Genomic DNA, 13,144 nt, shown 5'->3' on the forward strand with positions numbered 1-13,144 from the left:
GCCATGATGATTTACCAGCCTTCTAATCTACTCTGAGATCAATCTACCCAAGGAGTTCGCAACCTTTTTTTATGCGATGAACCCTTGCCATTAACCAAGGGGTCTGTGGACCCAGTTTGGGAACCCGTGATCTAATCCTTTCCTCCTACATAACCCTCCATTTTTCTCTCTCATTCAAAAGCCTGATAGTTGAGGGGTAATAACTATTCCTGAATCTAGTGGTGTGAGTCCTGAAGCTCCTGTACATTCTTCTTGATGGCAGCAGTGAGCAGAGAGCATGTCCTGGGTGGTGGGGGTCCCTGTTGATGGATGATGATGAGAAATAATGCAAGTGATCTCTTGAAGCTATGTCTAAACAGGGTTTTACAAAGTGGTGGAGTGGAGATGTGTCTCTACCAAAGGTGGTGTAAGGCACTCTTAAACTCAGTTCCCTCAATTAATGAAGGCCCTCTAAACCAGGCAGTATCCTGATAAATCCTTCACTTGTAAATTAAATATCCTTCATATATAATGTCCCAGAGCAAATGTATCTATGATTAATGAGCTATTTTTGATGTGCAGGCACATGGTGAGGCAGGAAATGCTCCATCAAATTTCAAGGTTCAAGGTACATTTATTATAAAAGTACATATGCCATATACAACTCTGAGATTCATCTTCTCCAGATAGTCAGGAAACAAAGCAAACCATGGAAGCTGTTCAAAGAAAAGTATCAACCCTCCCATGCACAAAAAAAAAAACAAATCTCACAAACAGTAACAAGAATATCAACCCCCAGCCCTACCTGGTGCAAAAAAAAATATTTGCAGAAAGGAAGCAAGAAAGAACAGGTGAAAACACAGAATATATAAACATAAAACTGAAAGAGTCCAAATAAACCACAGTCCATAAATCGCAGACCCGGAAATTCAATATCATCCTCTGAATGCAAAGGGCGCACACTCGAACACAGGTGGCTTCCCTCACAAGCAGTGAGCAAGAGACTGCCACACACAGACAGCTTCCTTCGATAGCAGCGAACGAGATTTATGTTCAACAAGGTCTCACAAACACCAACCGGCTCGGTAACCTCTCTCCAGCTGTTGCTCGGAACACAGAGGAGAATTTTCTGACTTTCCAAGCAAGTGGCACCATGAACTTTCTGGCCTCACTCCAAGGTCAGAGATGCTGTGGCTTAACGGTACATCTGAAATGCGAAGCCTCCGGCTATCCTGATCCCCTTCTGCACCACTCTAGCGTAGATAATGTGCTCAAGTCCCTGCAGAGGGTTTTAACCCACAAGCATGTGATCCACAGACAAGCTGTTACCACAGAACCATAGTTGATACCTTAATCCTGTAATATTTTCTGTAACAAAACCACCAATATAGATATAAAACACAAGAGACTGCAAATATCTAAGTGTCTCTTAAATGTTCCTAATGTATCTGCCTCTACAATCACCCCTGGATGTAGAGTGGTAGGCGTTGCTTGCACCTATCACCCTCTACGTGAAAAACCTCTGACATCACCCCTATACATTCCTCCAATCACCTTAAAATATGTTCCATCATATTAGCCAGTTTCACCCTGGGAAAAAGTCTCTGGCTGTCCTCTCGATCTGTGCCTCTTATCATCTTTACACCTCCACTAAGTCGCCTCTTATCCTCCATTCCAACGAGAAAAGTCCCAGCTCACTCAACCCTTCTTCAAAAGACATGCCCTCTAATCCAGGCAGCATCCTAATTCTCCGAAATTATGTTGGTCTTCTCTTTCATTTACAGTTGGACAGGTAGAAACCATTACCAGCACACACGGTCTGATTATTAGTACCGGCAAGTTCAACATCTGTCAACGGCTTCTTAAGAAAAGGGAGCTTGTGAGCCTGGGAGCATTGGGCAGGGAGCTTGTGAGCCTGGGAGCATTGGGCAGGGAGCTTGTGAGCCTGGAGCTTTGGGCAGGGAGCTTGTGAGCCTGGGAGCTTTGGGTAGGGAGCTTGTGAGCCTGGGAGCTTTGGGCAGGGAGCTTGTGAGCCTGGGAGCTTTGGGTAGGGAGCTTGTGAGCCTGGGAGCATTGGGCAGGGAGCTTGTGAGCCTGGAAACATTGGGCAGGGAGCTTGTGAGCCTGGGAGCATTGGGTAGGGAGCTTGTGAGCCTGGGAGCATTGGGTAGGGAGCTTGTGAGCCTGGGAGCTTTGGGCAGGGAGCTTGTGAGCCTGGGAGCATTGGGTAGGGAGCTTGTGAGCCTGGGAGCATTGGGTAGGGAGCTTGTGAGCCTGGGAGCTTTGGGCAGGGAGCTTGTGAGTCTGGGAGCTTTGGGCAGGGAGCTTGTGAGCCTGGGAGCATTGGGTAGGGAGCTTGTGAGCCTGGGAGCTTTGGGCAGGGAGCTTGTGAGCCTGGGAGCTTTGGGCAGGGAGCTTGTGAGCCTGGGAGCATTGCTGCAGGGAGCTTGTGAGCCTGGGAGCATTGGGCAGGGAGCTTGTGAGCCTGGGAGCATTGGGCAGGGAGCTTGTGAGCCTGGGAGCATTGGGCAGGGAGCTTGTGAGCCTGGGAGCTTTGGGCAGGGAGCTTGTGAGCCTGGGAGCTTTGGGCAGGGAGCTTGTGAGCCTGGGAGCATTGGGCAGGGAGCTTGTGAGCCTGGGAGCTTTGGGCAGGGAGCTTGTGAGCCTGGGAGCATTGGGTAGGGAGCTTGTGAGCCTGGGAGCTTTGGGCAGGGAGCTTGTGAGCCTGGGAGCATTGCTGCAGGGAGCTTGTGAGCCTGGGAGCATTGGGCAGGGAGCTTGTGAGCCTGGGAGCATTGGGCAGGGAGCTTGTGAGCCTGGGAGCATTGGGCAGGGAGCTTGAAAGAGCGGCAGAGAAGCATCTGGGCTTCAATGAAAGGGCGATCTATTTGAAGGTTGGAGGAGCAGAAACAAGGTGGAAAAGAGAAGTGCAGGCCCTCTGATGGCGATGCCTGTGACAAGCAACACCAAACTAGCAAGGATAGCTGCAGAGGTTCAGGACAGGGGCATTCTGGAAAGAGATGATGCGGGCAAACTGGGATAAAGACAAGAGATTCTGCAGATTAATACACACAAAATGCTGGAGGAACTCAGGCAGCATCTATGGATGGGAATAAGCAGTCTCCATTGTGGGTTGAGATCTTCCATCAGGGACAGAAAGGAAGAGGGCAGAAGACAGAAAAAGAATGAGGGTGGAGGTGGGAGGGGAAGGGGAAGGAGTACAAGCTGGCGGGTGACAGGCAAAAGCAGGTGAGTGGGGTGAGGTAGGAAACTAGGCTGTGATAGGTGGAAGATATAAAGAGCTGAAGAAGAAGGAGTCTGATAGGAGAATAGAGTGGACCATGTGAGAAAGGGAAGGAGGAGGGGCATCAGGGGAATGTGGTGGGCAGGTGAGGAGAAGCGAAGGGATGAGAGGGTAACTGGAAAGGGAAATGGAAATAGGAGAAAAGGGGGAGGGGGAGAAACTATCAGAAGTTAGAAAACTTGATGTTCATGCCATCAGGTTTGAAGCTACCCAAATGGAATTTGAGATGCTTCTCGTCCATGTTGAGAGTGGCCTCACAAAGCAGCAGAGGAGACCGTGCACTGGGGTTGAAAACAGAAATGAGGTCTCTCAAACACAGCAGGTTATCGGTAATATAAATGCAGGTGATGGCAGTCAGCTCAGTTAAGGATCAGCTTTCTTTCTCACATGTACATCGAAACACACAGTAAAGTGCATTGTTTGCTTCAACAACGTGGCTCAGTTCCAACGCCAAAATAGCATGCCTTCACATTACTAACCCTAACCTGGATGACTTTGGAGTGTGTTAGGACAGAGGAGCAGCCGGAGGAAATCCGTGCGGTTACAGGAGAGAATGGACAAACTCTACGTCAGGCTGTTTCCAAGACAAAACAAATTCAGGCTCAGTCAGCACAGTGTAGGATGCATCCGGGCACTATGAACACCGGGAGAGTCTAGAACCAGAGGACACAACAGAAGTCCCTTTCAAACAGAGCTAAGCAGGAATTTCTTCAGCCAGAGGGTGAAGCTGTGGAATTCATTGCCTGAATAGGTTCTTGATTAGTAAGAGCATCAAAGATTACAGGGAGAAGACAGAAGGAGCTGAAAGGGAAAAATAATCAGCCATGATGGAATGGTTAACTTGACCTGACGGGCCAAATGACCTAATTCTGCTCCTATGTCACTATCAGAACCAGGTTTAATAACACTGGTATAGAAGACCACAAGACCATAGGATGTAGGAGCAGAATTAGGCCATCTGGCCCATGGAGTCTGCTCTGATATTCAATCATGGCTGATCGTTTCATCCCCCTCCTTAACCCCAGTTCCCGGCCTTCTCCCTGTAACCTTTGATGCCATGTCCAATCAAGAACCTATCAATCTCTGCCATAAATACACCCAACGACCTGGCCTCCACAGATGCATGTGGCAACAAATTCCACATATTCACCACCCACTGGCTAAAGAACTTTCTCCTCATCTGGTTTGAAAGGACACCTCTCTATCCTGCTTTTTGACCACGAACACACACAACTGACATTTTTAAAACCTGTTCAGTCTAAGCACAGTGTAGTGTCTAGAACAAGTACTCATGACTAACCATAAGCCCATAAGACATAAGAACAGAATTAGGCCATTCAGCCCATCGAGTCTGCTCCGCCATTCCATCATGGCTGATCCTGGATTCCACTCAACCCCATACACCTGCCTTCTCACCATATCCTTTGATGCCCTGACCGATCAGGAAATAATCAACTTCTACCTTATATATACCCATGGAATGGGCCTCCACCGCAGTCTGTGGCAGAGCATTCCAAAGATTTACTACTCTCTGGCTAAGAAAATTCCTCCTTATCTCTGTTTAAAGGGTCGCCTCTCAATTTGGAGACGGTGTCCTCTAGTTCTGGATACCCTCAACATAGGAAACATCTTTTTCACATCCACCATATCTAGTACTTTCAACATTCAGTAGGTTTCAATGAGATCCCCACGCATTCTTCTAAAAATATGGCAACAGTTCCCAGCCTCAATTAAGCGGGATAGTGTATCAAATTAATGAAAGGAATCCTGTCTATTTCCTTGGTTATTTCTTGATCTTTAAGCATTGTCCCAATTATGCTTCTGCCTTGATTAACCAATCAACTGTATATTAATTTAATATACAATGCACTGTATATCAAGTTCAAAGTATATTTACTATCAAAGAACGTATAAATTATACAACCTTGAGATTTGACTTCTTACAGGCAGCCACAAAAAAGAAACAAAAAAAGACCAACACCCAATGCACAAAGAAAAAATCACAAATCATGCAAACAATAAAAACAAGCAACAGCATTCAGAATGAAATTGAATCATTGAACACAGCCCCAGCTCATCACACAGTGGGGCAAATCATCGTGAATCCGGAGACACGAAGCCCGGAGCGGGACACAGCCCCAGCTCATCACACAGTGGGGCAAATCATCGTGAATCCGGAGACACGAAGCCCGGAGCGGGACACAGCCCCAGCTCATCACACAGTGGGGCAAATCATCGTGAATCCGGAGACACGAAGCCCGGAGCGGGACACAGCCCCAGCTCATCACACAGTGGGGCAAATCACCGTGAATCTGGAGACACAAAGCCCAGAGCGGGACACAGCCCCAGCTCATCACACAGTGGGGCAAATCATCGTGAATCCGGAGACACGAAGCCCAGAGCGGGACACAGCCCCAGCTCATCACACAGTGGGGCAAATCATCGTGAATCTGGAGACACGAAGCCCAGAGCGGGACACAGCCCCAGCTCATCACACAGTGGGGCAAATCATCGTGAATCCGGAGACACGAAGCCCAGAGCGGGACACAGCCCCAGCTCATCACACAGTGGGGCAAATCATCGTGAATCTGGAGACACGAAGCCCAGAGCGGGACACAGCCCCAGCTCATCACACAGTGGGGCAAATCATCGTGAATCCGGAGACACGAAGCCCGGAGCGGGACACAGCCCCAGCTCATCACACAGTGGGGCAAATCATCGTGAATCTGGAGACACGAAGCCCGGAGCGGGACACAGCCCCAGCTCATCACACAGTGGGGCAAATCATCGTGAATCCGGAGACACGAAGCCCGGAGCGGGACACAGCCCCAGCTCATCACACAGTGGGGTAAATCATCGTGAATCTGGAGACACGAAGCCCGGAGCGGGACACAGCCCCAGCTCATCACACAGTGGGGCAAATCATCGTGAATCTGGAGACACGAAGCCCGGAGCGGGACACAGCCCCAGCTCATCACACAGTGGGGCAAATCATCGTGAATCTGGAGACACGAAGCCCGGAGCGGGACACAGCCCCAGCTCATCACACAGTGGGGCAAATCATCGTGAATCTGGAGACACGAAGCCCAGAGCGGGACACAGCCCCAGCTCATCACACAGTGGGGCAAATCATCGTGAATCTGGAGACACAAAGCCCAGAGCAGGACACAGCCCCAGCTCATCACACAGTGGGGCAAATCATCGTGAATCCGGAGACACAAAGCCCAGAGCGGGACACAGCCCCAGCTCCACCGAGTGTGGAGCAAGCGTCTCGGAAGAGTGAGCAGAATCAGCCCGACCCTTGCCTATGTTCCTGACACCGTGCCTTTTCAGTCCACCTGCGGCAGCATTTAAAATCTCCAAGCATTGTGTCATCCCCATACTAGGACCTAGGCCTTACCGCAGCGAATACACTCTGAGCCTGGACCCTCAGGCCACTTTTGGCCTGTACCCCACCTTTCCAAATCGCCCCAGCACTTAGATTGATCTGACCTCGCTCCTGTTTGGATGGACAAAGCTCCTCCACTCCGACTTTCCTCCAATTCCTTTGCTCTAACTCCACCTTCCACATGCCTCAACCTCACCCTGACCACTTCTCCTTGAACATACCACCTTCTGACTTTGTATGGCACCTGCACCCCTCGACCCTCGAGTCAGCCTCACCTTCACTCGTCTCTTCGTTGTTTGTGGTGATAGGTTACCACAATATTATTAGCTTAAGTACTCAATTAAATAAGTGATGTCTTAAGGTCTGTTGCATTCCCATGGAATCCAGCTGGGTGCCCATTATTCCCAAATAGAACTGATTTCAGAACCTATCGTATATTCTGTTTCTACATGGTGGTGTAGCGGTTAGCACCAGCGACCCAGCTTCAACTCCCGACACTGTCTGTGAGGAGTTTGTAAGACCTCTCTGTGACTGCTGGGGTTTCCTCTGGGTCTCCCGTTTCCTCCAACAGTCCAAGACGTACCAGTTGGTAGGTTAATTGGTCACATTAGTGTAATTGGGCGGGACGGGCTCATTGGGCCTGTTGGGCTGTGTCTCTAAATAAAAATATAGTAGGCAACAAGAGCATGAATGACTTCCCTTGTGGAAAAATCTCTCCAATTCCACTAATGTGGCAATATAAACTGACCACTCCCAAAATTTCCTACAGAAGTGGTTTGCCATTGCCTTCTTCTGGACAGTGTCTTTACAAGATGGGTGACCCCAGCCTTAATTAACTCTTCAGAGGTTGTCTGCCTGGTGTCAGAGGCTCCATAACCGGGACTTGTGATGGTTGCTCAGACAACCATCCACCAGCTGCTCCCGTGGCTTCATGTGACCCTGACACTGATCGGGGTGGGGTCTAAGCAGGTGCTGCACCTTGCCCAAGGGTGACCCGCAGATTAGCGGAGGGAAGGAGCACCTTACACCTCCTTGTGTACAGATCACAAAATATAAAAGTCACATTTTGCCACTAATGTATTTTGCGTAATCACATTAAACCACAAATTCAGCTCATATAGTTCATATAGTTCAGCTCATATAGTTCATAGAGCTCATATAGTTATCTTATTCACAAAACAATTCAAAGTAAATTTATTATCAAGATACATACATGCCACCATATACCATCCTGAGATTCATTTTCTTGTGGGTGTAAATCCATAATAGAATAACATAACAGTATCAGTGAAAGACCACACCAACTTTGGCATTTGACCAGTGCGGAAAAGACAAACTGTGCAAATACAAAATAATAATAATTAAATAAACAATCAGGGATTAAAGCAAGGACTACCTTAGTTGTAAAGTCATGGTCAAAGTAAATTTAATATCATCGATGGGTCAGCAGTGGATAAGTTTCCTACTTAAGCATCCTCAAGTTTTGCCTTCAAAGCTAAAGTACATAGATGTCACTGTACACAACCCCGAGGTTCATTTTCTTGCAGGCATTCACAGTACAACAAATACAATGGAATCCATGAAAAACTACAACCAACCAATGTGCAAAAGATGACAAACTGCAAAGAATAAATAAATAACATTGAGAACCAGTTGTAGAGTCTTTGAAAGTGAATCGGCAGGTCGTCAAATCTGTCAGATTATTAATTTATTAATAATTCAGACAAAAATAAGGATTTTCCTTTTTTTTGTGAATGGAGGCAATTCACAACAGTTTCTTTTTACGAAAATAACCCTTTCCTTTCTCAGCCAAGAATGCGAGTTCTCACACACACAGCCTTCCAACCACCGGAGCACCACAGCGTGTCAACCGCTTCCACTGGTTTCCATAACATTAACACCAGTGACTTGCCAAGGATGTGAGGCAGCAACGAACACAAACCGTTAGCAATCCAGAGTAACACACACACACCGTTAGCAATCCAGAGTAACACACACACAAGTGCTGGAGGAGGTCAGGCAGCATCTATGGAAATGAATAAACAGTAACGTTTCCGTCCGAGACGTTTCCTCGGGACTGGAAAGGGGAGGGGGGGGGGGGGGGGAGGCTAGAATAAAACAAGGTGGAGTGAGGGGAAGGACGAGAGCTGGAAAGTGAGAGGCGAAGCCTGGTGGGTGGGGAAGGTAAAGGGCTGGAGAGGAAGGAATCTGAGAGGAGAGGAGGAGAAAGGGAAGGAGGGGGGACACCAGGGGGAGGTGATAGGCAGGTGAGGAGAAGAGGTAAGGAGCTCAGAGTGAGGAATAGAAGGGGGAGGATGAGGGAGAAGAGGAATCCATGCCCAGCGGACTGTCCGAGGCTCATCTCTGCCACATACCGCAGGAAAGCATTGAGAGGAGAGAGATTTTCCGTGCCTTCATACAACCCCCGCCCCTCCCAAGTACAAACGCCCCTTTTACACAAGTCCACAATCGGAACGTTGCTAAAGTGAAACTGCTGATAAAGTCAACACTCATCCCGATCAGCAAAACATTTCTAGTCACCAAAGGCAGTTGTAAATGCATAAGCGCTTATCTCAGTCACAGTAAAGAATGCCTTATAAAGCTGCGATGTTTCTCGTTCCTGTGACTCTGGGGGTAGGCGCTGAACCCCCCACCGGCTCTCCCACCTCTCCCCCACCCGCCCGTGCTTACCTTCCAGCTCCCGGGCGGCGGTGGTCCCTCCGCTCAACCACAACAGCAACAACAGGCAGGTCAGGCTGGTCTTAGGGAACCTGCCGCAGCCAGACAGGGAAGAACCGGGGAATGGGTGGGAGAAAGACCAGAGAATAAATCAGCAAAAGACAGGCACTAAGAGGGGCAAAGAGGATGGCTGAGGGGAGCCAGAGAGAGAGGGAGTCTCTCACCCTACCTGTGTCCCATGACTGCTGTTCACTAGCGGATCCCGGTCCCGGCCGGAGTTTGTGACCCAGCCGCCGCGGCGAGTCACAAAGACTGCAGCCCGAGAGCCGCGATTCCTCCAACTCACATCCACTGTAATCCGAGCCACAGCGAATGCGGGGGCAAGGACCCCTCCCGATGGCCCGGACCTCCCTCCCCACCCTCCAATTTACATAGCGGAGAGCTGGGAGATCCCTCCTCCCGGCCTGACCCTCTTCGCCCGCTCTAAACTAACTAGAAACTCTGGTTGCAAACATTTATTACAATGAGCACCAAAACTCCTCTGCATTCAAAACCCAGCGGAATGGTGGAAGACAGATACCCACTGAATCTCCGTTCCACATTGACAGCGGCGGGGAAGGAGGATCTGTCCCGGGTGATGCCGAAGGAGGCACGACATCGACTCTACTGCGTTGTGTTGGAGGGATTTGTTATGTCAGTAGACTGAGAACTGTAGAGATGTATACAGGAGAGCATCCTGACTGGAGATGGTCGCAAGAGACTCGGTCAGCTCCATCGCGGGTACACCGCAGACATTGGGATTAGCGTAACGCTATCACAGCACCAGCAATCCGGATTCAAATCTGCCGCTCCTCTTAATGAGTTAGCGCGTTCTCCTCATGTCCACGCGCATTTCCTCCGGGTGCTCCGGTTTCAAAGCTCAGAAGTTTGAAGAATCCATACATAATGCAACTTTGAGATTCGTCTGCTTACAGGCAACCACGAAACAAGAAACCCAGAAGGACCCATAACATATACCGACAGAAATCCAATGTGCAGAGAGCGAAAAAAAAATTGTGCAAACAGCTAAAGCAAATAGCACACAGAACGAAAGTGAATCCTCACTTATAAAAACTTTTACTATCCATTTTTATATTCTGTGCTATTTTATTTTATAATCTATGTTCCCTTTCTTTATTGCTAGTTTAATGATACTTTGTTGCTTTTCAAAGTTTTCCCAACCTTCCAGTTTCCCCACTGCTCTTGATGACTTTGTATGCACAGGCTTTTAGTTTTTATTTCCTCTCTTTTATTTCCTTAGTTATCCAAGGCTTATTCACCTTTACTGTCCTTGCTCTTAACGGGAATGCTTTTGTTCAGCACCATGAAAAATCTCTTTGAAAGTCTCCCATTGTTCCTCAATTGTGTTCCTAATCTACACTAACCAAATCCTCCCTCATCCCATTGTAGTCTCCATTGTTTAGGCATAATACACTGGTTTTAGATTGAACTATTGCATCCTCCATTTGTACGAGAAATTCAACCATACTGTGATCACTCTTTCCAAGAGGATCCGTAACTACAAGATCACTGATTTTACCTGTCTCATTAGACAGGACCAGATTTAAGAAAGAAATTAGAAAAGCTAAAAGATGATATGAGGCAACACGAGTGAATCTGCAGATGCTGGAATGATATGAGGTTGCTTTGGCAAGTAAGGTGAAAATAAATCCAAAGGGTTTCTACAGTTATATTAATAGCAAAAGGATAGTGAGGGATAAAATTGGTCCCTTAGAGAATCAGAGTAGACAGCTATGTGCAGAGCCAAAAGAGGTGGGGGAGATTTTGAACAATTACTTTTCTTCAGTATTGTCACAAGGGGGCATGAGGCTGGACCCAAGTGCAGGACACAGGCACTGAAGCACTGTGGGCAGCACAGGAACAACTAAAGGATAGAACAAGATGGGGAGACCATGGCATGTGTGAGGGACATGGCATTCAAGGAGATCCTGGGTTTCAGAGATAGTTCATGGCAAGGCAGGATCTGGGGTAGGCTAGAGGATGAGTCTATGGGATAAGGAACACTGGGAGGATAGCCCCCTGGGCAGGCCACATAACTCCTAGGCAGGGCCCAGCATCCCAGGCAGGAACACAGGGGCCTAGGCAAGTAACAGGGCACCTGGGCAGGATGGAAGGCACAACCCATCAGAAGCCAGGGGTAGGAAAGGGCAGAGCCCCCACCAGGCAACAGCAGTCCAGCCTGCTTACCCAACAGAGACAAGGGATCAGAAGGGGCAGAGTCCCCCACGAGGCAACAGCAGTCCAGCCTGCTTACCCAACAGAGGCAAGGGGTAGGAAAGGGCAGAGTCCTCCACCAGGCAACAGCAGTCCAGTCTGCTTACCCAACAGAGGCAAGGGATCAGAAGGGGCAGAGTCCCCCACGAGGCAACAGCAGTCCAGCCTGCTTACCCGACAGAGGCAAGGGGTAGGAAAGGGCAGAGTCCTCCACCAAACAACAGCAGTCCAGCCTGCTTACCCAACAGAGGCAAGGGATAGGAAGGGAGCTCAGTCCAGGGTGACTCCAAGACTGACTCCCAGAACTAGTTGATTAACAGTGGGTACTCCAAGCCAGGTCAGAACAACCCCCAACTAGACTCAGTCCCAGAGCCCCTTATATACACCTGCCAGCCGATGGGCATCAGGTGCGCCTCCTTGAGTCCAAACAAGCCACGATGATCCACAGGTGTGACTAATTGGGCTCGGGGTGAAAGGAGGGATGGCTACAAGACCCGGAGTCCGGGGTCCGCAGACCAGATCAAGACCCAGAATGCAGGCTCCGGACCAGACCATAACAGGTATTCACTAAAGAGAAGGATATTGAATTGTGTAAGGTAAGGGAAACAAGTGGGGTAGTTATGGAAACTGTGACGATTAAAGAGGAGGAAGTACTGGTGCTTTTAAGGAATATAAAAGTGAATAAATCTCCGGGTCCTGACAAGATCTTCCCTAGGATCTTGAGGGAAGTTAGTGTAGAAATAGCAGGGACTCTGACAGAAATATTTCAAATGTCATTAGAAACGGGGATGGTGCCGGAGGATTGGCGTATTGCTCATGTGGTTCCATTGTTTAAAAAGGGGTTTAAGAGTAAACCTAGCAATTATCGGCCTGTAAGTTTGACGTCAGTGGTGGGTAAATTAATGGAAAGTATTCTTAGAGATGGTATATATAATTATCTGGATAGACAGGGTCTGATTAGGAACAGTCAACATGGATTTGTGCATGGAAGGTCATGTTTGACAAATCTTATTGAATTTTTTGAAGAGGTTACTAGGAAAGTTGATGAGGGTAAAACAGTGGATGTTGTCTATATGGACTTCAGTAAGGCCTTTGACAAGGTTCTACATGGAAGGTTAGTTAGGAAAGTTCAATTGTTAGGTATTAATATTGAAATAGTAAAATGGATTCAAGTAGTAAAGTGGCTGGATGAGAGATGCCAGAGAGTAGTGGTGGATAACTGTTTGTCAGGTTGGAGGCTGGTGACTAGTGGTGTCCCTCAGGGATCTGTACTGGGTCCAATGTTGTTTGTCATATACATTAATGCTCTGGGTGATGGGGTGGTAAATTGGATTAGTAAGTATGCAGATTATACTAAGATAGGTGGCATTATGGATAATGAAGTAGGTTTTCAAAGATTGCAGAGAGATTTAGGCCAGTTAGAAGAGTGGGCTGAAAGATGGCAGATGGAGTTTAATGCTGATAAGTGTGAGGTGCTACAGTTTGGTAGGAATAATCAAAATAGGACATACATGGTAAAT

General features: G+C 48.2%; 1 protein-coding gene across 1 annotated transcript in view; it reads right to left on the minus strand.

The window, feature by feature from the left end:
* The window catches only part of LOC140716871 (collagen alpha-1(XV) chain-like), a 327,765-nt gene extending 317,874 nt beyond the window's left edge, over window positions 1–9,891 (minus strand). Inside the window, exons 1-2 of the mRNA XM_073030228.1 lie at window positions 9,580–9,891; window positions 9,363–9,442 (exon numbers count right to left, since the gene is read on the minus strand). Coding sequence (XP_072886329.1) covers window positions 9,363–9,442; window positions 9,580–9,590 — 91 coding nt within the window. The 5' untranslated portion in view covers window positions 9,591–9,891. The remainder of the gene's footprint in view (window positions 1–9,362; window positions 9,443–9,579) is intronic.
* Window positions 9,892–13,144: the final 3,253 nt, after the last annotated feature.

Source organism: Hemitrygon akajei, chromosome 1 (genome assembly GCF_048418815.1).
Source record: "Hemitrygon akajei chromosome 1, sHemAka1.3, whole genome shotgun sequence".
Taxonomy (NCBI): Eukaryota; Metazoa; Chordata; class Chondrichthyes; order Myliobatiformes; family Dasyatidae; genus Hemitrygon; species Hemitrygon akajei.